Source organism: Paramormyrops kingsleyae, chromosome 12 (genome assembly GCF_048594095.1).
Source record: "Paramormyrops kingsleyae isolate MSU_618 chromosome 12, PKINGS_0.4, whole genome shotgun sequence".
In the NCBI taxonomy this organism is placed as follows: Eukaryota; Metazoa; Chordata; class Actinopteri; order Osteoglossiformes; family Mormyridae; genus Paramormyrops; species Paramormyrops kingsleyae.
In genome coordinates this window covers 30,573,994-30,599,238 of record NC_132808.1, presented here as the reverse complement: position 1 = coordinate 30,599,238, position 25,245 = coordinate 30,573,994, and the positions used below count along the sequence as shown (strand labels likewise).

The window sequence follows — 25,245 nt, the reverse complement described above, 5'->3', positions numbered from 1 at the left end:
CACCTCGGAGGCTCAGACCCATTATCTGGGAGGAGTGCCTTACGCCGCTCGTGATGAAGCAGTCTTCCCGCTTCTGGCCGAGCGGAACAACACCGCCACCCCTTGGGAGATGGCCGCTATTGCAGGCTGGGCACCAATCGCTCGCCGGGCTAAGGAATGTCTCGTCTAGACTGTTCATCTTGCTGTAAATAGCATTTTTCTTGTGCTGTGTTGTGTGAAATCTGCATTTTAGAAATGCAGCTGAAAGAATGATGACCTCCGTTCTCGCTTCATTGATTTTGTATTAGTGTCACAGCGGGGAAAAATAACGGAATGATGGCAGCGGTCGGTCTTTAAGGCGCGCGCTTAAGGAGAGGGCAGGCGGGTGCTGATCGCTCCAGGATGATCCGCGTGTTGGATCCCGCAGGGCAGGGCTGTGGGCTGCAAGGTTGCTGACGCTGTCAGGATGCTTTTGTTCCCCAGTCCCTACCCCCCCGCCTTTGCCCCTCTGCTGTGAAAGCGCCGTGTCGACAGCACTGTGGAGATAACCCTGTGCACACTGTGCCGACCGGAGGGGGCCCGAAAGCTCGAACGCAGCCGCTGGACCGCCTGCCCCTCCGGGCGTTAGACCTGCTTTTGCCGAAGCATCTGATGGTTTTGTGTGTGTGGACCTTTGTGTGTGTGGACCTTTGTGTGTGTGGACCTTTGTGTGTGTGGACCTTTGTCTCGTTACCACATTGCTCGCCTAGCTTGTCCTGATAGGAGCACAGTTTCTCATAAAGACATTGACTAATGTCAGTCGTGTTTTTCAAAAGTTCCTCATTTTCAGGATACGTGGGGGTGGGGTATTCAAAGACTGGCCTCTGCTGGACAGATCTTTGAACTGTGCGTGTTTTTAGGTCATACAGTAAAATCCGGTTATAGCGGGCTCGCTTATAACGGAATGTCATCTATAACGGACGAGGTCCGCTGGTCCCGGCCGCGCGCCTTAACGAACATGCAGAAAAAGCATCGGATATAGCGGACTCGCATATAATGGAATTTCGCTTATAACGGACAAACAATTTGGTCCCCAGGGCCACTTTTAGCTGTAGTTTTGTTCGGCTATAACGGACATGCAGGCTCCGCTTACAAGGCGCATGGCGTGCCGGTGATATTAATAGTTACGCATCTGGTCAGGTAAAGTTGGATTACTACATGAACAGTATAATAATCTATACCACAAGTGTGTCTGCTGGGGTGTGGCCTGAGTAAATGGTGTCCTGTAGTTGTGTTCTGGGCATACAGCAACTGTACAAGAATGGTATTGTGCCAGGGTCATTTTGTTATGGTATATTATGGTAAATGTCCCACATTTTTATTATAGTCTACTATATTCCCACCTTTTATTATAATATACTCTATTCTCTCCTATTACAGTATACTGTATTCCCAGTATTCCCACCTGTTGTTATAGTATACTGTATTCCCACCTTTATTACATTATACTGTATTCCCAGTATTCCCACCTGTTGTTATGGTATATTGTATTCCCACCTTTTATTATAGTACACAGTATTGCCACCTTTGTGTTTATTTCTGTGTTTCTTTATAACTCCCAGATATTTATATTCATAAGTAAAATTGCATCATTACTTATGTATGATTGGTAGAATAAGCCACTATGATATTGTGTATAATTTCTAAGTAGCTGCTTAATTATTTACTAAATAGGTTATTGATTAAAAGATACATAAATTCAACTGTTATGTATTTACATTTATTTATTAAGCAAACATCCATGTCAGCGCAAATAAGTACATTAAACACAAAGCTTAGAAGCAAAGACTGATGGATGGATGGATGGATGGATGGATGGTCAGTGTTGCACAGAACAGGTGGAGGTGGGTGATATGACAGAAATGTCATATCATGTTCATGTGATTTTTTTTAGTTAGAATTACAAACCAAGATATAGATATTGATTTTTTTTTTTATGTTTCCAAACCAACAAAATTGGAGAGTATACAGTATAGTAATGTTTAACCATTTAACTACTGAAGCAGCAATTCTGTCCTTAGATGAAACGCTGATTGTAGCATTATATTCATAAGCTTAATTTTAAAGGTATGTAGGATATTATTTTAATACTAAAGTTGAGAACAAATGAATGTTCGTTACTTTGGCAAATAACTGCACTTCTGAATTCAATCTGCAACAAATACAAACAATAGATGCATAAAGAAATTAAATAATAAATGTCATATTTTGAGATGTGCAAACACGTGTAACCTTTTTTGGAACCGGTTCTTCCTCATCAGCTATGCTGCACACTCTGATTCAGCAGTGTGGTCGACCCCTCTACAGACCATGTGTTGTTTACTGTGTGACAGAGTGCAATATTCTTAACAGTCAAATCATGTATATAAGTTTGTCTTTTTTTTTTTTTACCAAGTTACCAAGCTAGCTGGTTGGAACAGATGAATTAAGTTTTTAATTCAAGATCTAGTTACTAAGAAGTGGATCTCCTGGGTCAGAAAATTGGCAAAGAAGTAAGGCATCCAGGCGGGAGTGAGGCGCACAGGCGGGAGTGAGGCGCACAGGCGGGAGTGAGGCGCACAGGCGGGAATGAGGCGCACAGGCGGGAGTGAGGCGCACAGGCGGGAGTGAGGCATACAGGCAGGAGTGAGGCGCACAGGCGGGAGTGAGATATACAAACAGTGCTGGGATATGATATCCGGCTGAATTTGCTTCACATCACATCAGTCTGTTTTTGTTGTTGTATTGTTGCACCTCTGCACATGCAGGCTTTGTGTGATAGACTCTTGCTGGTTTGTTCTATCATTGTGATAATAATGTTAAGTAGAGTTCTGTCGTGATTCTTGCAATAACTCTGAAACCATTTATTATTGTTGCATCGCCCACCACTAACTGCGGGAAACAATAATGGACATACGCTCAATATGTTTAGCCTTTGCACAGTGTCACATGTCACTGATCAAATAGCTCAAGGTGAACAACAAAGACAATGGTAATGAAAGCAGCAGAAGCATGTTCTTTAGGTGATCTGAGAATAAGTTCCAGGTACACCTCCCTTTAAGAGCCTCTTGGTCTCACATCCCTTTAAGAAGCCTTTGGTGATTTGGCCAGACACTCCTGCCTTCCTCTTTAGAAGCTGTAAAACTCGCTTTGGGTCTCGAGCCCTGATCTGCCAGAGGGTGTGGCCAGGTACCACAGCAGCTGAACCAGCAGGGGTTTGAGTCCTACACCATGCGGCGTGTGTTAAGTGGACTTCGAAGAGTCCTTCTGTGTTTATCTGTATTGGGACACGGCTCTCAGCAGCAAACGTTTACAAGATGTAACAATCACGGGAAGACAGCTGTGCTCTATGTTCGCTTGACTCCCGTGGCATGTTATCAGTAGATTAGGGCACTGTGTCTGTGATCGGAAGGTCGTCAGTTCGAATCCCAGGGTCGACAGAGTGATTTCACTGTCAGGGCCCCTGACCAAGTGTCTTATCTCCTAATTGCTTTAGGATCCGTCTACCCCATCTTTCTCTCAGAAAAGTGTATGTCGCTTTGGATTAAAGCATCTTCTAAATAAATAATGTAAATGTTATGCAATTTTATCTCTGTCATTATATTTCTAAGAGAACTAGCCCTGGCTGGCAGCCCCTCTGAATACTTTGGGTTTTACCAGTATGCTGTGGGCTCCATACCCAGGCTTGCTAAGCTGAGGAGAGCAACCACCTCCTAAACGTTCTCCTTCTCTCGCAGGAGCAGACCCTGGGTGTGGGCATTCCCCGGCAGCCCGGCGGCACTCAGCAGTCCATGCCGGGCCCCGGAGGCGTGGCCCCGGGCCCCGGCGCCAACCCCGGGGCTCCCAGCTACCTGGGGAGTGTGCAGCAGGCGGCCATGATGAAGCAGATGCAGATGGAGCAGGAGAAACGCACCCAGCTGCACCTGCTGGAGCAGCAAAAGCGGCAGATCCTGCGGGAGCAGAGGCAGCAGCAGCAGCTGCTGGTGGAGCAGGTGACACTTGGGGTCCTGGATGAGGCGTCCGGGGAGATGCCTGCTCGCTCCTCATCCATATACCTATAGTGCTGTGCATAAGTGTTAAGTGGTAAAAAGGGAATGTTTAAGGCAGGGGTGGCTAGTCGTCTCCGCAAAGGGCCGGCGTGTGTGTGCAGGATTATGGGATAACCTGTAGGTCAGCTGTTAAAACCCAGGTGTGAGGACTCTTCAGCCAATCAGTCCTCTGATTAATAATTTAATTAGAAAGATGCAGGAAAACCTGCACATACAATGGCCCTTTGTGGATAAGATTGACCAGCCCAAAGCTATTTATCTGGTAAGTCTGTAGTTGCTCAGAAAAAAAACATAATTTAACATTAGAATATATGCATGTAAACAATAAATAGCAAGAATTCCTTCCCTCCCCCAAAAAGTTACTGGTACCTTGTTGGATGGCCAGATGAACGTCGCTGTGGTTCCCCAAGCTCTCCTCAGGGCCACCCCAGCCATTCCATGGATTTGTTATATTTCACCACCAGCTCATTTAATTAATTAACTTAATTGTTTAAATAACTCGATGAGATATTGATTAGTCAAACAAGGCGTGCCACTGGTCGAGTCGGAAACGCTGGTGTGTTGGACGGTCGCTGCGATGCTGGGCTGGCTTTAGTAGACGTTTGGAAGTGGCTCAGCTGACGCAGTTTCGTACCGACATGAAGATCATTTAATGTTTCCTGTGACTGCCTGAGACTTTCACGCAGCACTGTAGGCCGCGGACGAGCCGCATGCCGGCGTCCACACAGATGTTAGCAGATGTATCCAGGTCTCTGATCCCTGCAGCAAGCTTGTGGTCCTCCCCCACCTGGGAGCTGGGATCTTACACAATAACAACGTCTTCTCATTTCACCACACGGCAGAGGTGGAAATTTCAGGTCCAGCACGTACAAATCCAGACCGTGATTTAGTTTCAACCAACCAGTTTAGCATAAAGAGTCATAGTTACAAAGTACTCCACTGGTTGGTTGAAACAAAATCCTGGTCAGGATTCGTACTTTCTGGACCTGAAATTTCCACCTCTGCCACACGGGAAACTGGCCACCATGGGCAGTCCGTCTGCCTGAAGGCAGACGTCACGTTTTAAGTCTGGTGTCTTGTGAGTTTAGTTAATCAGGCTGTGTAGGGTTTAAGCGTCGAGTTAATGGATTCCGAGTGTGTTACTCCTCCTAAATTATCCCTTCACGTTACTCTACAACACCGACATGAAATTTCAGCTTGGTGACACCCCTCCCACATCCTCTGCGTTTCAGGGGGGGGGGGGGGGGGGCTGGATGGTAGCATGGTTGCCGGCGTGCTGAATCTCCAAAGATGTTTTGTAAATGTTGTTTCCTACTCATCACATACACAGTCACATGCCGGCCTTTGCAGCTCTGTGTGTCCCTCAGCCTTCCTGACCTTTCCTCCTTTAGCCTAGCGCGTAGTGTTCCTCCTGCCTCTCATGCAAAGCTGCCTCCCCCCCCCCCCACTCAGATGCAGCAGCAGCAGCAGCACCTCCCCAGACCGATGTCCCAGCCGCAGAGACATCCGTACCCCGTGCAGCAGTTCCAGGGTAAGATGCTCTGCTCAGCCACACACCCCCATTTCATGAAGGTCTGCCAAGTAAAATTCAGACCAAGATTTCGTTTCAACCAACCGATTAAGTTCTCCGAGGTCTCTGTGACTGTGACTCCTCATACTCGACTGGTTGGTGGAAACAAAATCTCGGTCAGGATTTTTACTTTGTGGACCTAAACTATCCACCCCTGCGTTTGGATCCCTGTCGCCCACTTTGTCACGAGGCTGGTCCAGCTGTCGGCACCGGGGCAGATGGAGCACAGGTCCGAAACCCTCCTCCTATTCCTCAAAGAACCACCGAAAAGATCCGGAAGCCTCCTTAAATTTCCGTGATGGGCTCTGTGAGAAGGCATCGTAATCGCTGTAATTACCTTAGCCGTAAATTAACGTAATTAGCGACTTGTGTTATCTGCAGCTCTTCTCTCTGCCTGATTTTAAGACGAAGTGAAGAGGTTGGGAAAGTCGCTGCGTCTTTAGTGGAGCATCTCAGCAAGTGTGAAATGTTTCTGAGAGCGCTGGTCCAGGCTGGGGGGCAGCTACAGTTTATTATGTCTCTGAGCAGCCCGTGTGTTTTTTTTCCTGGGGATTTAGCCGCCCCTCCCCCCCCCCCCCCCCCCAAGCACATGCCTGTTTACTTCACAGCAAATCAAGAGAGTCCATGACACTGATAATTATCACTGGCCCATCTGGGACACCTTTCATCTCTCGTTCCGCCCCTCTGGAGGGCGAAATATGCCTCTCTATTGATTATCTTGTCACGTTTCCATGGAAACCATATTTAGATCCAATCTGTGGGGGACGGGGGGGTGGGGTCCTGCTTTGGTTCGGGCCATCAGCAGCCAGCTGCATTTAGATCATATTGACGCCATCCTGACGGAGCCTATCGATAGCATTTCTGCACGGTTACCAGGAGCTGATGTGGCCGCCTGAAATTTATCACTTTTGGTCGGCGCCTGTTGCCATGACAACCTGCCCCCGGCCTCTGGCGCGTTCCGTCGAGTCGACACCAATCGCTGAGAAATTGAGCTTTACTCGGCTAATGGGGGGGAGGAGCTCCCCATGTTTTTTTCCCCCTTTTTTTTTTTTACTGGGGTCATCGATTTGTTCCCCAGAAGAGACTAATAAGCTTGGATATCGGCCCTCTGAAGTAAGGGGTGGCCGCCTTTGTCGCATCTTCATTGCCTTGTGAACCTCTTTTCATAAGTAAGGAAATCCGTCCCCAGATCAGATTCGGTCAACTAGGGCCTCTTCTGTGTCTTTCTAGAAAGCATGAGGGAATAGGCAAAGGTTACGTGCAGAATTCTTCTGAAACTGGGGCCAGGATTTCGAAGCAACGATGGCATGGAACTCCCCCGGCTTCGTGTCTGGCAGCCTGGCCTGATGTGTAGTAGCCGTTTAAAGGAGCTCTCCCTGCTTAGAGTCACTGGGGCAGGAAGCTTTATGTTTCTGAACAAACCGCGGAAACAATGAGGTGGCTGGATCCAGCCGGCCAGCGTGTTCTTCTAATTTGGCTGCCATGCAAGTCAGCCTGCCAAGATCTCGCATGTAATGAGTTGCAAATGAGCAGAGAAAAACAGGGGGGGGGGGGGGGAGTTCATTCCCTGAGAGGTGTCACGTGACCTCCTGCGTCTCACTTCCTGCTTCCCGCATGCGTTCGCAGGGACGCCGCAGGAAATGGCGGCGAGGAACCAGGCCCTGGCGTCCATGCGGAACGCCCAGCTGATGCAGCAGCAGCAGCAACAGCAGCAGCAGCAGCAGGGTCAGGGCATGCTCCAGATGCCCCCGGTGCAGATGTCCGGCTCCATGCCCGTTCCACCAGCAGGGGGCGCCCCCTCCTCCGACCTCAACATGGCCTACAACACCCAGCCTGGCGGCCAACAGGGCATGTACAGCCTGAACCCCGGCATGAACCAAATGTTGCAGCATCCAAACCAAAGCGCGATGGGCGTAGCCCACAATCCGGCCCCCGCGCAGAGACAGGCAGGAGGCGGGGCTCCGGGGACGGCCCTGGGGGGCGGCTATGGACAGGGCATGCTGATGAACCCCGCCATGTCCCAGCAGCCCTTGAAGGGGCCCTCGGTCACCCCGCCCGTCGCCAAGGCCCAGGCGCAGAGACTGCAAAGCATGATGGGAGGGGGAAATCAGGGCGCCCACAACTGGCAGCAGCAGCAGAAGCTGCAGGCTATGGGCGGCCGGACTAGTGGGGAGATGGTGGCCTTCAGCAGCGGCACGCCGTACGCCATGCAGCCGGGGCAGCCGCGCATGCCCAAGCAGCACTTTCCGCAGCCCGTGGTAGACCCCCGGGCCATGAACCCGGCCATGGGCGGGCAGATGATGCCCCAGATGGCGGGCCAGGTGAGGACCAATCAGCCGCGGCCCATGGTAATGCCAGGGGTGGCTCAGGCCATCCCCAACATGACTACTTTCAGCCAGGGCGGCGGGCAGCCTATGGCGCCCTCTGCTGGCTCCTACGTGCAAGGCGGCCAGCAGCAGAGCTACCAGCAGACGCCCAGTCAGGACTTATCGTACGGCCCGTATGGCGGTCAGCCCTCCGGCACCGGCCCCTTCAACCTGACGGACAGCGCAGACTTGGACTCTACGGACGGCTGGATGGATGAGTTTTTCTCCTAGCCCATAATGAAGGGACACCTTTCACGGCAATGGTAGCAGTTGAACGTAAAGGGGATTTAAAAAGAAAAAGACAAGGCAATATGTTTTGTTTTTGGAAAATGTTATGGTTTTGGGGGAGGAAACGGGTCTCTTGTGTATGCAGTGCAGGCATTGGGGAAAGGACCTTTTTCCGAGGCGAACTGGGTCAATTTTGTCATTGTTCTGGAGCTGAATAGTCCGAAGAGAGCAAGAGATTTTATTTCCATTTTTTATAATGGCAAATCTTTTCCTTTTCATAAAAAGTTGAATCGATCCCTCAAAATTCTTAGCTCTGTATCTTCCTTAAATGGATTTAAAGAAAAATTATATATTTTAAGAGACACTGCTTATATTACTTCCAGGACCTAGAAAAGGTGAGAGTGGAGATTTTAAAGAACACTGGGGGAGTATATTCATTCTGCTTTTATGATTGTTTTATATTTGTTTTTATTTTTATTTTTTTTTGGTATGACACCTAAAAGTCTTTGTGCCATCAAAATAACGTGTCTGTAAACAAATTTGAATTATCACAGATGGATTTAATGGTCTCTCTGAGGGAGCGATAGAAAATACTGTTGTCATTCATTCATTTTTTTTTAATTCAGTCGTTTTGTAAGTGGCTTGTGTTAAGTTTATACTGTGAAAACGGCCACGGAGCGATCTCGTCTCTTTGTGAGGAACTGGAGCACGCCCCTGTCAGTGTGGGCTGTTGCTAGGCAACCGGCATGAGGCATTGCCTTCGGCTGAGTTTCCATGTACATCCTACTGTGAGGGACCTGGCGGCTACCCATAATGCACCGGGGCTGGAGTGGAATAAACAAAGGTTAAGTGGCAGCTATGGGAGGGTGATCACAGAGCTTTATATTTAAAGTGTAACGTTTTAAATGGTAGGTGATGAATGTATAAGCCACCACAAGTGACTTTGTCTTTTTTTTATTATAAAATTAAAGATTTTGCATTATCCTTAAAAGCCTAAATAGTTCTTGAGACGTGAGTCTTCAGATAACCCCTCACATTTGCGATCTCTCTCCCCCCGACTGATAAACGACTTCCGTGTTTGCGTTTGTTTGCAGGAATGGCTTTCGTTTCACTTCATGAGAAGGCGTGAACTGGCACCTCCTCGCCACACTCTCGATAAATCCCTCATAAAACCCCCCACCACCATTTCTCTACACAGAATCTCACAATTGATAAAACTCGGCCCGCTTGCTTATTGTGAGCCGCGCGACGACGACGACGACGACGACGACCACGACGACGACAGCAACAACAATGACCATGCTGGTGTGTAACGGCGGCCATATAAACATTAGCGACCTTTCGCGTCCTGTCTGTCCGTTTTCTTTAAGAACTCCAGACTGCTCTGGCTCCTCCCAGTGCGTGAATGCTGTCCTTGTCCTCCCGCCGTGAAAAGGCGGACCGGAGCGCCGACGCCCCAGTTTTTAAGGCCCCTCCCCCGCCACAATGGCGCACACTGTCGTGGCGTTGTTCCGGCTAACAGTCACCTTGTTGTCTTCCAGCCTGGCGCTCTGTTAAGCCACAGAGATACTGGCTACATCACCCCAGGGATGCCCATTCAGGCTGCTACAGCTGTGCTTATTCTCCACCGTTTATCCTTTGTCCTTCACCCTCTCCAAAAAAGTACAGATAAATAGGTCAATTCTGTACGCTGTACAACGCTATGGATTACATCTATGGTTTTGATACCTGGGTGGCACAGTGGCTCAGTGGGTAGCCTCACACCTCCAAGGTTGTGGGTTCGAGTCCCACTTACATATTTTTGTGGTGTTGGCATATTCTCCCCTTATCTGGGTTTGGGTAGTTGGCATCTCTAAATTTCCCATCATGCATCACTGTGTGTGAGACTTTATATGTGTGTGTGTAAGGTTTAAGGACATAGACTCACAACCTGCTACAGGAAGCTCAAGCCAGGATCCCGATCAGAATCACCCCACAGATAAAAAAAATAAAAATTAAAATACAGCCGTATGACAGAGTCAAAATGGTATAGCTTTCTGGGAAAAAAAAATCAAATGTAAAATGAAGTTTAGAAGCTCAACTTATATAGAATAAAGCCTTCACTGACCATGTGGGCCTTCATATATAAAATTTTTTAATACATTATTGACAATTTAATGTCTATTTATACAGTTACATCATTGTGAGCAGTCTTTGTTCATTGTACCTGAAAATCAGTGTCAAGACCAACTTTTATATTTATTTTGTTGTCACAAGACAGATTTTGTTTGTTGGAGCAGTGATTTTTTTTCCCCCTCCCCTCCCAAAGAGCAGAAGTCTGATATTTGTTATTTAATTTTAACCTGTTTGTGCCTCTGCATACCCGAGTATATGCTCCATTCCCTCCTGGGCTGGACATCTCTTGTTCTGGAAATATTTCCATCACTGTTTCATGTGTGGGAGAGCTACAGATGAAATTTTAAAAAAAGAAAAAATTGAAAGAAAAATAAAAGGAGAAAAAAAAACCACTTCAGCATCTGGTAGCGTTGCAGGAAACCGACTTGCAGCTCAGTACTTGAAGAAAAGTTCGCTTTAAGCTTCCCCCAAAAGTTATGGATCTGGGACCAAGAAAAAGAGACACTGTTATTTTTTCCATTTTTCTCTCCCTCGGTCTTTTTGTATTGGTGCTGAAGTACATGTGATGTTAAAGAAATTATATATAAAAGATTAAAGTTATTTGTAAATATGTTTTTACAGGCTAAAACATCAGATAACTGGCAACAACATTTAAAGAAATTGCTATTTCTTTAAAATTTTACTTTTTTTCTTTCTTTTAACCTCACGATTAAACTCATCTGAGCTACAGCATTGCACTTCAGACAATGTCTTACTACTAATTTGTACTGTAAACCTATTCTATTTTTTTTCTAGTTGTAAGATTTCACTCTGTAACCTTAAGCGGGGCTGATTTCTTTATCTTGTATAGAATTATGAAATGTCAATTCGAGAGAATTATAACTTTTTTTGCAGAAAAAGTAAAAATAAAGGAGAATGTTCTCTTATTGTATTAAATGAACTCTTATACGCAGACATTTTTCTGGTTCTTTGCTTAGGGGATTGTGAGATTGCATGAGACTGTAGGACAAGGTTGTTTGTCTATAATCCTACACAATTTTTTTCAACTAAAAATAGAATGCTGCCAATTACATTGAAGGAATTTACTATTTATATATTTTTTGTCTGGGGGGGGGGGGAGTAATAAAAATATAAACAAGTCGCATATAATCAGACAAAAGGAATCGATCAAGAAGTGCCAGACATCACCAGTCGACTTTCTCACCAGGGAGCGCACACCAAAATCTCAGTTTGTGACATGCGTTAAAGGAAGCTATCGAAACACAACAATTTGTAGCATTTGTAGCCGTGATTTTTTATTTTTTATTTTTTGTCATTGTTTGTTCCTTCTGCAGCCAGAGAACTGACAAAGTACTGAGTATTTTGATTTCGATATTTGATTCTATTTAGATGTTGCGTAGACTGAGCGTACAAAGCATCAGAGATGCAGCCCTAATATTCCGTCAAATCTCCATTTGCTATCGTGCATCCCTCAGGTCATGGGCTGAATGAGGTTTGGAAGGTCTTCCACAGTGACCCTCGCCCGTGCCGATTCCAGATCATCACGGACGTAGACTGAACACCTTTCAGTTTGAAAAACACAGCTGTGTTGCCTGGAATCTACTATCACACCCCATTCAAAGGTCATTAAATTCCCATCTTCTATCAGATAAACAGTCCATGTCTCAAGCCCGGAAAATCTTTGTTTACCTCATCACCTCTCCTTCACCTACACTGATTGAAACAGGTTTGATGTAAAACCAGTCAGGAACCATACCACTCCTAATCTTTTGTACAGACATTGCAAATATGCCATTCCCAAAGTGCAAGGTATGGCTGTATTGGCCTTATGGTATGACGTAATGCTTCAGCTGCACCTTCATAATGCATTCATTATGCAGTCATAGAACGTTCATAAGCAGCATGTAAGTACACCTTAACATCGTAACATACCTTAGCAGTTTTAATATACATTAATAACAAACATTATAATTGTATAATGTTTGTTATTAATGTACATTAACGCTGTTAGGGTATGTTAGTATGTTAAGGCGTACTTACATGCTGCTTATGAACGTTTTATGGATGCATTATGAAGGTGCAGTTAATGTAAAGCGATACCTAATACAGTTTTAACATTTCAAACAAGTGTATTTGTTTTTGGCCGAAAGCCACAGCTGTGTTACCTGGACGAAGCGACAATGTGTCTTCAGGCAAACTCGCTAACTCTTGAAAACCTTGTGCATGTTGACGTCAAGGTAGTCGTCAAGAAACTGACGCAGAAGGCCGGCGGCCCCGGTCGCTGTCAGCAAGACGAGAGCCCCCAGGGACAGATAAAACCCCGGTAATCTGCAGGCAGAGGCACACGCTGCACTTTCAGCAGGACTCATTCATCACTGTTCTCTGGTGCAGTGCGTCATGGTTTTACCTGCTCTTCGTAGAGTTGACGTAACCGTTAAAATACATTTGGCGGGAAAAAATGAACAGCAGACCACCAACAGCTGCCAGTGCTGAAAGAAAGCGGATGACAAAGCATTTGGTGAAGGTGAGGAGCATTTTTACTGAAGATCAAAAACGAGCTTTGGTGTGAGACTTTGGATGCTCTTTCCGAGGTCTTCATTGACCAGAATGTCCTCAGAAGAGTTAGCAGTACGTAACCTTCGTGTACCTGGGATTTAGACGGGCTTACTGGGGCAGGGGCCCCCAAAATAATCACGGTCATTTTTTTGTATGCAAATATTTTATCTTCTTTGCTGCTCTGCAAACGGCTTGGTTGATTAAAACTTACATATACATCTTTCACACCTGCTTATTATTTAACTGGTTTTAATGTTTTCCAGTGAGAAGGTTAGAATTAGGCTGTGCAAGGGGGAGGGGGTCCTTCAGTGTTGTCAGTAGATATCTTCATCATTGTTTTACGGTCATTTATTTGCCAAAAAAGTATCTGGTCGTTACCAACCCAAACGTGATAAATGGGTAAAGCATCTCTGTTTATTATCTACGCTTCTCAAGTGCTGCGTTTGTAAACGGCACTCAAACGGCTTTCCCCCTTTATTTCATCTCCCTCAGTCACAATTACTTAGAACGTCACTGAAATACATTAAAAATGTTAGATTAACTTTGACCTCTTTTCTTTTTATTCGTGTTGCTCCCGATCCCACTACATCCCTGAACTGCAAGGTGCGAATGGGCCATTATCTACTGGGAGTTTCTGTAATATTTTCCCAATTTAGCTTGTTTTGTGGACCAAGTACGGTGATAGATTTTGATCACTGGACCATTACGATTGCACAAACGCCGACGTCAGCATATTTTGAGAGGTGGATGCTTTGCTATACATATAAAAGGCATATTTTGCCTAGCAGGCATTATAAAAAGTTAATTTTGTTTAGAAACTGTGCTTAGTGTTCAGAACAAGATGTGTTACAGGTTTACACGGTTACTTTTCTTTGTGGCTTGATATATATATTCCATATATAGCTCTGGGGAAAAAAGTATTATTTTTTAAGAATCTGCATTGTTAAATCCTGGTTTAATCTTGGTTCTGCCAGCGGAAGGCTACTTCCTGGCTCAAAGTTTCTAAGACAGCAGTACACAAGGATAAGGTGAAGCAGGAGACACTGGGAACGACCAAAAGGCAGCCAGTTAGAGGGGCAGAAGCAACTTTCTAATGCCAGAGATGACCATCAACGTATCCAGCAGTGCCTCATAAATAGGAGGATGACCTCAAGTGACCTTCAAAAAGAATGGGAGACATTAAGTGCAGGTGTGAAGTGCACTGCTGTGACAGTTCATAACAGGCTCCTGGAAGCAGGACTGAAGTCCCATAAAACATGGAAGAAGCTCTTCATTAATAAGAAACAGGGAAGAGCCTGACTGGAGTGCATACACAGGTGCATAGCCATGACTTGAGAAATGAGAGAAACTGAAAATCTTGCTGTGGTCTCTTAATTTTTTCCACAGCTGTATATAAATACCATAGGTATGTAAGAATGTTTCCTGAAAGTTCCATGTATATATGGGTTCGTATGCAGTGTGACCTATGCAGTATTTGATGGTCCTGCTTGCTCAGGCCTTTGCAATAAGATCATATAGTTCAGTGTTTTAAGGACTCAGTTGGTGATGGTACCTGGTCATTCTGTAAGCCGCACAGCATTGAAATAGTCTGTGCCAGATGACATAATGCTTTAAAAAAGCCTGTTGCTGTATTCTGGCTTCTCATTATGTTATACCTTTTCTCCTTTGTCTCTCATTATCATTTCATTTCAAAACTACATGTTTAAAACATATGTTTTAAGCGTTTCAATGGTTTGCCATCTTAGGGCCGCTTGTGGTCCGAGCAGCTAATTAAAGATATAGGCTGTGATACAGTATACTTTGTCTCTCCTAATTTCAGTTAGTAGGCCTATATTTTTTCTGTGCAGGTTTTAGTCATTCATTTTAAAGCTAAAAGCTTTTATTTTTAAAGCTAGTTGCCATTTTCTTTACTCTGGTTGACTCTACCCTTGAAGCTGATATGCATAACCACTTAATATTTTCTATACTTCAAAATATGCTAGGTAGTTTGGGCCCAAAAATTCTCTCTATCCCAGATCCAGATCCCCCCCCCCCTCCTTAATCCGGCCCTGAATTTGCAGTATTTAAATGATAATCTGTCATTGTAGGGTCACCATATTTGGTGAGACGAAAAAGGGGGACGCTCTGTCGCTCACAAAATGTCTCAAATATAAAGTGTTTAAGCGATGTCACTCCCGGAAACTTCCCAGGAGCTGATGTCACTCCCGGAAACTTCCCAGGAGCTGATGTCACTCCCGGAAACTTCCCAGGAGCTGATGCCACTCCCGGAAACGTCCCAGAGCTGATGTCACTCGTGAGCAGCGCGACACGTAGGGATACGTACATCATTCAATTTTTTAAGCAAACGCCATGTGGTGTTACTGAGTGGCTGCTGTATATTGAAAATCGGTGCCTTGGTCCTTCACTTGGTACTTCAGTGTAACTCGCAACACTGGATCATATGGGTTGCAGCGCTAAACCCAGACAAACCTCAGATTTTTGAAAAGCCGCCCGGACGGGGGCCCAAAAAGAGGCGTGTCCAGGGAAACGCAGACGTGTGGTGACCCTGTGTCATTGTACTAATACAAGTGTCACCTAGGCAACTGCCACAATCATGAATTGCAGTACAACAGGAATGGGACTGTTAGGTTTGGGAAACAAAGGTATAAAAAGGATGTTAGATTCGGGTTAATTTTGATGCGATATTCGATAGTGGTATCAGTTCTTCACTGCCTGCTCCATGCTGTGCAGTGCATTGGAAATATAGAATGTATGCTCAAAAATAATTAATACGTAACATCATGACTTGTTAATGAGGAGAGGGTCCTTACAGGGGAGGGAGAATTTTTTGGTTTGTGGCACAATGAATCGCTATTTGCGTCCATGTCCTTTATATGTTTGAGGCTGCTCTTGCCCTTAACTATGCCAGGTAGTTACCTTCATGGAAGAAGCTTCCAGAGATCCACAACACAACCAGGAAGAGGGGGTAGATCTCCACGCAGTCCTGTCTGGGGGAACATGTACGATCAGTCAGAGAGAACTTAAACTAACCGCTTTATGGGTAGTTAACGTTTATCGGACACTTGGTAGAGGGATCGGCATTCATGACATGCAGTGCCAGGACCTATGGGTTAAATCAAGCAAAAGAAAACATTCGATAAAATATATCAGCAAAACACAACATATTTAGAGAAAAATCAAAAACATCTTCAGTGAAATATTCAGCACAAATAGGCCTGGTGCCAGGTGCGCAGGAATTGTTTTATAACAAAAAAAAAGTTTTTTTTATTTATAAATCGAGTGCACCTTTGGCGTAAACAGGAGGTTGTTAAAATGACTCATTTTCAGACAAACATCGAGAACTGATGATGTTTGGAGCGGGACCCACTTTCCCTGTCTGTAGCGTTCGATTTCATTTCTTAATTAAGCGCCCCCGTTATGCCTGTAATGTTTTATTTTGCTGAGTAAAGGATCCAATAATCATATTCATTTGCCAGGAAATGAGAGGAAAGCTGGTAATCACCAGTACAGCTTATGTTTGGGTCTCATCAGTGATTAACAGCAAAGCGCAACGCTGCGTCTGGGAGACAACAGCCGATTTCCATAATTAAGAGCACGTATGTAAAAAGAGCAGCGCTTAATTCATCGCCCTAATGAATCATGCCCTCTCCTCTATTTTGCATGATGCCGGCCCTGACTGTGATGAACCAAGAGGCATTAGCGACGACGTAATTATTCAGTCGTCTGTGACATGCCTTAGGTATTGGGGCTCCGGTGGAGGCTGCTTTTCTCATTTTCTTTAGACCCGAGCTGGGCTTGCATTCGCTTTATCCCTGGGGATGCGGGTGAATAAGAGGGTTTATCCGCTACAGATCGCCCTAACTTAAATAACCTTTAATACATGCCTGCGTGATCGGACGCGCTCGATGTTAATGCACTCGGACTGTCTGCGCCGAGCTCAGCTCCCGCATTTTAATCACGGTAATAAATGAGCTGTCTGCTCCACACACACACTGAACCGGCCCCACCGGCCCGGTTTTGCCTTTGCATTTTCAATATGTCTGGTACCGAAGGCGTGCAGAGATCCCATCCCGCAGATTGGCATGCTAGGCACCGCGGCCGCCCTCAGTTCCTACTGGCAGCGCTTGGCTCCTTCTCGAGTCCCCAAAGCGCGTCTTTGTTATGGTGCCAAAACAAAACCCATTTTCCTTACTGCACATTTTCAACAGTTTTAAATAAAACGCAAAACCGTCGTGTTTTCATACTCCGTTGCATGGCCGCACTATTTTACTCAGTCATTTTTCACTGTAATGATCTCTCCTAATGTTTGCCCCTTTTCAGTTGATTTGCTCGCTGTAATTTTCTCAGCTTACGAAAGAATGGGCTGTGCATTACTGGCATCTACTCACTGTTCATGGTTCTCACATTCAGCGAGTAAATACCACATTTTCAACGGATAAATAAGCGATTTACAATAATGAGTAATGTTTCCCAACACCATCATTATTCCCTGAAGGATGAAAGGGTGCCGTCGTTGCTTAGCAACTGGAGATAAAGCAGGTCCGTGCCCAAGACCGCGAAACACTTGAACCTTAAGTTCTCCTGGAATAGGTTACATGCACAAAAGCCCTCAGCACTTGGCAAAAGCAGCCAATATAAACAAGCGACAAACTCCAGTCAGTCCTTTCGCTGACATGGCCCTCTGCAGAAGGAGCTGGAAATGGTGCAAGGATATCAAACTGGAATTTATTCACTGTGCACTGGAGTAACATCAGCTTCGCAGAGTACAGCCTGCTCTCCTCTCATCATGTTCTACTGGTGTAGCATACATTTGGCCATCAAGTTTCTGTCTTGGGTGTAAAAGGACCCGCTTTAGCCTTGCATCCCCACGGTTGCTGGTTCGAATTTTGGGCCAAGTTCCATGTTACTTACCCGCTCGAGCTGATTGGACATTTTCGGCGTCCTCGTGCAGCCCAAAAACTCAGGGCCTGATGTCTCTAAATTATCCTTTGTGTGTGAGCTAAGCTATAAATGTATGTGTGTTCTGTGACAGACTGTTCCCCGTCTAGAGTACGAACTGCTTCGTATCTTAAGCCCCCACAATGGGCTCAGGGTTACTGCAGAGATTATTGAAACCAAATGGATTGTTTTCAACAAGCTCTGTATTCCAAAATACACTACCACTACCAAAGACAATACCTATATAACCCTAACATATAATTGAAAGAGGACCAAAAAAAAACACCCTTTTGTCATCCACAGTAAACTGAGACAAAGTCCCACTTCCTGTTTACACCGATCAGCCACAACATTAACACCACTTGCCTAATATTGTGTAGGTCCCCCTCGAGTCACCAAACAGCTCTGACACGTTAAGGCATGGACTCCACGGGAGCTCTGAAGGTGTCCTGTGGTATCTGGCACCAAGACGTTAACAGCAGATCCTTTAATTATCTAAGTTGTGAGGCGGAGCCTCCATGGATTGAACTTGTTTGTCCAGCACATCCCACAGATGCTGGATGGGATTGAAATCTGGGGAATCTGGAGGCCAAGTCAACACCTTTCTCACGTTACTCAAATCATCACTGAACAATTTCTGCAGTGTGGAAAGGTACATTAAGGCCATTTCATATTTAATTTTCCCGCGCACACTTTGATTTGTACACAGGGTGATTTACACTTCCTCATCTGGGGATTGTGCCAGACGACTGCGGACGTCACTCGTGTAGCCCTGATTTTTTTGTCCGGCAGAGATTACGCACCTCTGTGCACATTGACTACGCATGTGCATGATCATTAATTAGGTACTTCCAGTAGGTGGCAGCACTGACTTTCACAGAGCAGAGGACAACCAAGAAAGAGTAGAGAAAGAATAGTTTTTGTAATAGTAGTTACAGTGAGCAGCTGTATGAGGTGGTGCAGAGGTACTCACATATCTAATTTTTCATCCTGTCCAGACATTATACTGAAGTACACGGTATTTTCAAAAGCGACACAAAGCGATTCAGGCATTTAAATTTTTTTGCGATAAAATTCACTGAAGAGTGGTGGAGGGTCCCAGCTAACTGGTATGTCGTATTACTTTAATACCTCCCAAGCCTGTACAAACAACTTTAAAACTGTTCATAAAAAGTTTACCCGTTTCACTGCTATGCTTGTATTTGTGTTTGTTGCAATACATCTGCCCTCTGCTGGTCTGGTGGAGTATCACTGCTGTATGCATGCACCGACCGAGACCATCTGTGTCCGTGGCCAAATGTAGCATGAACACAGCCTTCCAAGCGCACGACTGTCTGCAGTGTTTACTTGGTCTGCAACAATGTTTAGGTAAGTGGTCTGTGTCAGAGTAACATCCACATGAATGCCAGGACCCAAGGTTTCCCAGCAGATCATTGACCAGAGCATCACACTGCCTCTGCCGGCTTGCCTTCTTCCCATAGAGCATCCTGGTGCCACCTCTTCCCCAGGTAAACAACACACACACACCCGGTCGTCCATATGATGTAACATAAAAAGTGACTCATCAGACCAGGCCACCTTCTTCCATTGCTCCATGGCCCAGTCCTGACACTCACATGCCCATTGTAGGTGCTTTGGCCGGTGGTCAGGGGTCAGTGGGCACTCTGACTGGTCTGACGCTACGCAGCCCGATACACAAGCTGTGATACATGGTGTGTTCTGATACCTTTCTCTCACAGCCTGTGGGATTGGACCAGACGGGCTATCCTCAGCTCCGGGCTACATCAGTGAGCCTTGGGCACCCAGGACCCCGTTGCCGGTTTAACGGTTGGCCTTGGAGCCCTTTTGGTGGGTACAGTAATTACTTCACATTGTGTATAATGCCACTCTGTCTATAGTAACCGCTTTCTCCATAGTCTGCATTTTATATGGAAGTATCTGTTTTACTTAATTTTGTGTTTTTTATTTTTCATTTCAGTCGTCATTGTTTTACAATTTCACTGTGCTGATGCATAATGACAATAAGGTTATTATATATCCTATTTCAACTGTAGGTTGGGCCTGCTCTACCTTTTCAGGGCCCCTAGGCAAAACATTACTTGGGGGGGATGGCTACAAGGAAAATAAACAATAATTTCACTTCCACCGCAATCCAAGCAATTTGCAGGCCCTGAGCGGCTGCCTCATCTGCCTTTAGTGAGGCCGGCCCTGAGTGGCTGCCTCATCTGCCTTTAGCGAGGCTGACCCTGCTGGCTGAATTTTGCACGGCTGGGTCAATGCGTGAAACTCCCCAAAGCCAGTCTCACGGTGCCGGGGTGGAGAGATGAGAAGGAGAGCTGCAGGTACAGGCCGAAGCTAACAAAAACATCTGAAATGTCTGCAGTCGTAAGTGGCAGAGAAACAGTTTCCATTCTGCTCCCTGTCAGACACACACACACACACACACACACCAGTGCGTTCGGTGTCCCTCCTCAGCTTCCTCAGTGTGCGCCTGTGGCATGACCTCATGCAGCATCTACAAACTGCGGCGCTGCCTCCTCGTCCTCACAGGACCTGCTAAGACCTTGCTTCTCACTAGGAGGAACCACCATCACTCAGTGGCTCCGGCTACACTTTGGGGTTTTAGAGAGATTCACATGATTGTCAACGTGGATTACGATCTGTAGGAGAACTGGAGCCTGTACCCATTGTGAGGATTTCAGAAACTGATTAAGAAGATGTTACAAACCCAACTGACAATTTACATGTTTAAAATGACCAAACAAAACATGCAATGAGTGTATAGGCAGCATGAGATTTACATTTTACTTATTTAAGACACATTTATCCAAAATGATGTATTACTGAGAAAGCCAGATCAGACAGTCGCTGGATGGGATGCCAGTCAGTGTGTGAGGTACAGGGGGTCCGACACCCCCGATTAACCCATGAGACCCCCTGAAAGCCTCAAAAGCAAAATTTTAAGGGGGTCTCAAGATCATTATTGCATGACAATAGGGAGATGGGGACCCGCCCGAATATTGACGGATATTTCGCACACTGGCTGGGGTACACCCTGGACGCGATGCCAGTCCATCACAGGGCACGGGGCTGGGGTACACCCTGGATTAGATGCCAGTCCATCACAGGGCACGGGGCTGGGGTACACCCTGGACGGGATGCTACTCCATCACAGGGCACATACTCATTCACACATTAACACTAGCTGACTTAACCACGTTCTGGACTACAGGGGGAAACCCACACAGAACGAGGAGAACATGGGCACACCATCCAGCCATGATTCGAACCCCCAACCATGAACTGAGCTGTTCCATTCTGGTCTCATTTTTATTAAACTGTTAGACAGAACTGAATTTTTAACTAAAGGATTTAAACAAAGATGATAAAAAATATCAGTAGGTAGGTGGATGGATTTAAATGATAACACATTTCCACCACTGCAATACAAAATAAAAAGTTAAAAATAATCTATGTATTTCCTAAAAATGTGGTCTGTGTTTCACTTTAATGGATGTCTTTGTTTCCTGTGCACAGGTTTTCCCTGCCCAGTTCTGATGGGACACACTACAGCAAAATCCCAGCTGGAAACTCACATTAAAAGCTAACCTTACCACATGCAGTCTGCGTGCGACTTACTGAGCCCGGAAGATTCTCTCAAACTCCGCAGGTCCTGTGACTGCAGGAGGTATAACGTTGTGCTTGCGCCTCGAAAGCGTGACACAGCGAGTGATGTAACCTGAAAAAAGATGGAAGGTGAGGTCACAGAAACTTATTTTTTATTTTATGGGTATTTTCGAGGTATGTAACGCAGCTACATCTTGTCATGTGTGGTATGGTAGTTTCATAACCCCAGAGTTGGGGGTTCGAATCCCGCCACCACTCTGGGTGTATTAGTTTGTATGTTCCCCCTGTGTCATACAGGTTCCCTCCACGTGTGATTGGTGTGTGAGTGTGTCCTGTGATGGGTTGGCGCCCCATCCTGGGTTGTTCCCTGCCTTGTGCCCTGTGATGGGTTGGGGCCCCATCCTGGGTTGTTCCCTGCCTTGTGCCCTGTGATGGGTTGGGGCCCCATCCTGGGTTGTTCCCTGCCTTGTGCCCTGTGATGGGTTGGGGCCCCATCCTGGGTTGTTCCCTGCCTTGTGCCCTGTGATGGGTTGGTGCCCCATCCTGGGTTGTTCCCTGCCTTGTGCCCTGTGATGGGTTGGTGCCCCATCCTGGGTTGTTCCCTACTTTGTGCCCATAGGCTCTGGATCCCCCTGCAACCCTGAATGGGACAAGTGGTTTCTGAAAATGGAAGGTACACAGGTATTGTTGTATGCGTTATAGTACTGGTTACTCAGTTACACAGATATCAAATACCCCAGAAGCTACCACAGAATAGTAATGGATACTGGATACTCAATAGCCAAAACATGACAGATACTGTACTTAAAAATAAAACTGATCTAATAGTTAGTTGCAAAGCCCTTGATAGCTCATTAGGAGATAAACGCTAACGGCTACCAGTGGTGCCCTGAACAAGAACATATACTGTATGTGAGCATGGAGTAACTCAATCGACCTTAAGACTCCAGGAAAAACAAGGTAAGTCCCAATTTAGAGAGCTTCCCCTCCTCACTAATTCAGCCCATCGTTCTGAGGATCTCTACAGCAGACAGACACAGCAGAATTATGGCACTCTTCCCGATTCCCGGAATCTGAGGTTTAAAGGGCTTATAGAGTAACACCAATAATTATTTTGTATCTGTGCTGTTTATTTAGCATTCTCAATATAACCGGAGAGGCCAGTGAGAACTGAGCCGATTTGCCTTTGTGGCGGATTGATTAGTATTTTCAAAGAAACGTATAATTACTTGGTGATTCACTGTCAGATTGACCATTCAGCGTCGATGGTACCAGTAAAGGCAAACAGAGACTATTTTTTTTTTACTTTTTTTTTTTCCTCCAGAGTTAGTTCAAGTACTAGTTAACTTCTGTGTTATATAAACAAAATACACATAGCGGCTTGAATCCTGTTGATTCTGTGTTTATATATATAGAGTGTATAGATACCTAACAAAATAAGAATTATTTTGGGCATAGCTTACTCATTATCTGCCCCCTCATGGTTGTCCCAAGAGGAACAATGTTACATTACCCCTGCCCCTGGCCGGTCCCTCTTGGGGCAATCGTCCTAAAAGGTTCCTGGACATTTAGCAAATGGGATATTTGTGGGCTTCGCTAATCACACGCGGATACATACATAACTTCCTTACTATGCGTTGTTACATGTATAACCCCCTTACTACGCGTTGTTACATGTATAACCCCCTTATTACACGTTGTTACATGTATAACCCCTTATTACGCGTTGTTACATGTATAACTCCCGGAGTTACATAAAGGGCTCCGCACTTCACTTCAGGCTATCGATTGACCCCGGCGATCCCATGAAGGATAGTATTTTAGGTCTAGATCATTCGTCAGCAGTTAAGTTTAGTTTATACCTCAAGCAGCATCCATTGCGCTATTTACTATGCGAAATGTCAACCAGTGTAAAGGTTGTGGGAAAGAAACTGTCCGTTTCTTGTGAATGTCGGCTGCCCTGTAGCCGGAACCCCAACGCAGGGTCCTAAAATGTTATTCTTACCCATCTGCAGCGCTGATATCAGAGACACAGCGGACAGAAGTAGCTGATCTGCAGCCATGTTTGTACATTTGTTTGCTGATTGATTGTCATTTATTGACCTCTTTCTTCCACGTATTACTTCAATGTCGTAGATACGCCCCCTTTTGAGGTTTACGTGTCCTGACGTGGCGTTCATATCCGTCACCAGAGTAAAGGCAGAGGATTATTGGAATTTTTCATAGAAATGTTAGTAACTCTTGATTAATATATAAACTTCTGTTTGATGTAATTGTTGCCGAGCCTTAACAGAAACAAAATTTACATCGCATAGCAGCGCCTTAGGACTGATAAGAGAAACCTTTAAAGATTGCGGATGAAATAAGTACCAATCCGTCATCTTCCAACCGCTTTTTTTTGTTTCACTGAGTGAAATAGCCATGATATTCCAAGAATCCCATCTGCCTCGTTAAACCCTTTCTACAGTCCCATCTTTAAGCGCTGACTTGGCGCCCTCTAGTGGATATTGGAGGTATACAACAAGTCTTCTTGCAGTTACATTTGTAGTTATTTTAATACTAGACAGATAAATGTATTTTTCTCTACGTTTGCGTAGAAATGTTCAGCTCCTAAATAAATCTGGAAGTGGAAATAATATAAGCAGTATTTTATTCACACATGATACAAAAATAGTATATACATTTAAATAAATAGCAATATGATATTAATAGTACTGAATGAAAGTAACTAGACATCATGCAGAATTTTGTCCTTTAAATCATGCAGACGAAGCATGACAATATAAAGCACAGTAAAGCTGGAGTTGGATACTAATATGATTGTTGTATCAATGAGTGTTGGTGAAGGAGTCTGTATCTGTTTTACCATTAACATGCAATCTAGCTTTGCGGTGGGTGTTTCGTATATAATGAGAGGCTAGTGTTGGCATGACAGGATAGCGTCCTGCCATAACACAATGGAAGTGATTGAGCAGATCTGCCCATTCTTCCGTTTCCAGTTAGTGTCTGACTAGGGTTGCTGTTCCAGTCGTCCTCAGTTACTGCAACTCATACGAAAAAGGCATGACAGCGGCTTTATGTGTATACAGCTGCTGACGGCAATAAAGCACCGTGAACCTTTACCCTCATACATGAAGTACGGAGGGGCATGTGCAGGGGAAGAGGGAGGATTCGTAGGAGATGGGGTAGATAATGTTCTAGATAATGTTCTGGAGAGCAGGGGATCCCAGCCCCATAGATATTTAATGTTTAGCTGCTTTGTTTATGCTTTTTATCTAAAGGTATTTACATTTCTATTTTATTTAGTTTGTATAGCTGAATATTTCACCGCAAGGTCCTCCAATTCCAGTCCTTGGAGGGCCAGAATCCAACACAGACTGGGAATTTCCTGCTCAGACACACCTATTAAACCTGGTAATTAGCTGATTAAGATGTTTGAACAGGGAAATCTGCAGACTGTGCTGGAGTCTGGCCCTGCAGGACCGGAATCTGGAAACCCTGTTTTACTGGAACAGTTTAAGTTAAGTGGGCCGGCAAGGTGGCCTCACCCCTTCATGGTTGTAAGTTTGAATCCTGCCTCTATTCTGTATATGTGGAGCTTGTGTGCTCTCTCTGAACTTCAGGGTTGTAAGTTTGAATCCCGCCTCTATTCTGTATATGTGGAGCTTGTGTGCTCTCTCTGAACTTCAGGGTTGTAGGTTTGAATCCCGCCTCTTCTCTGTATATGTGGAGCTTGTGTGCTCTCTCTGAACTTCAGGGTTCTAGGTTTGAATCCCGCCTCTTCTCTGTATATGTGGAG

General features: G+C 45.4%; 2 protein-coding genes across 3 annotated transcripts in view; one reads left to right on the top strand and one right to left on the bottom strand.

Moving 5' to 3' along the window:
- The window catches only part of LOC111847324 (mastermind-like protein 3), a 114,326-nt gene extending 103,049 nt beyond the window's left edge, over positions 1 to 11,277 (top strand). For both annotated transcript variants that reach the window (XM_023818393.2, XM_023818395.2), the window contains exons 3-5: positions 3,735 to 3,989; positions 5,499 to 5,577; positions 7,243 to 11,277. In XM_023818393.2, the coding sequence (XP_023674161.1) occupies positions 3,735 to 3,989; positions 5,499 to 5,577; positions 7,243 to 8,213 (1,305 nt within the window). In that variant the 3' untranslated portion in view covers positions 8,214 to 11,277. The remainder of the gene's footprint in view (positions 1 to 3,734; positions 3,990 to 5,498; positions 5,578 to 7,242) is intronic.
- mgst2 (microsomal glutathione S-transferase 2) lies at positions 10,328 to 23,578 on the bottom strand. Its single transcript, XM_023818404.1, has 6 exons — positions 23,452 to 23,578; positions 21,459 to 21,558; positions 15,798 to 15,868; positions 12,733 to 12,814; positions 12,491 to 12,653; positions 10,328 to 10,807 (listed from the first exon to the last, which is right to left on the bottom strand). Exons 1-5 carry the CDS (start codon positions 23,507 to 23,509, stop codon positions 12,527 to 12,529), a joined length of 438 nt encoding a protein of 145 aa, XP_023674172.1. The 5' UTR covers positions 23,510 to 23,578; the 3' UTR covers positions 10,328 to 10,807; positions 12,491 to 12,526.
- Positions 23,579 to 25,245: the final 1,667 nt, after the last annotated feature.

Coding starts and splice junctions, on each gene's coding strand:
- mgst2 (XM_023818404.1), bottom strand. CDS start 23,509: ATGGCTGCAGATCAGCTACTTCTGTCCGCTGTGTCTCTGATATCAGCG. Junction 15,869..21,458: donor GAGAGAATCTTCCGGGCTCA/GTAAGTCGCACG, acceptor ATGTTCCCCCAG/ACAGGACTGCGTGGAGATCT. Junction 12,654..12,732: donor GTCAACTCTACGAAGAGCAG/GTAAAACCATGA, acceptor CTCTGCCTGCAG/ATTACCGGGGTTTTATCTGT.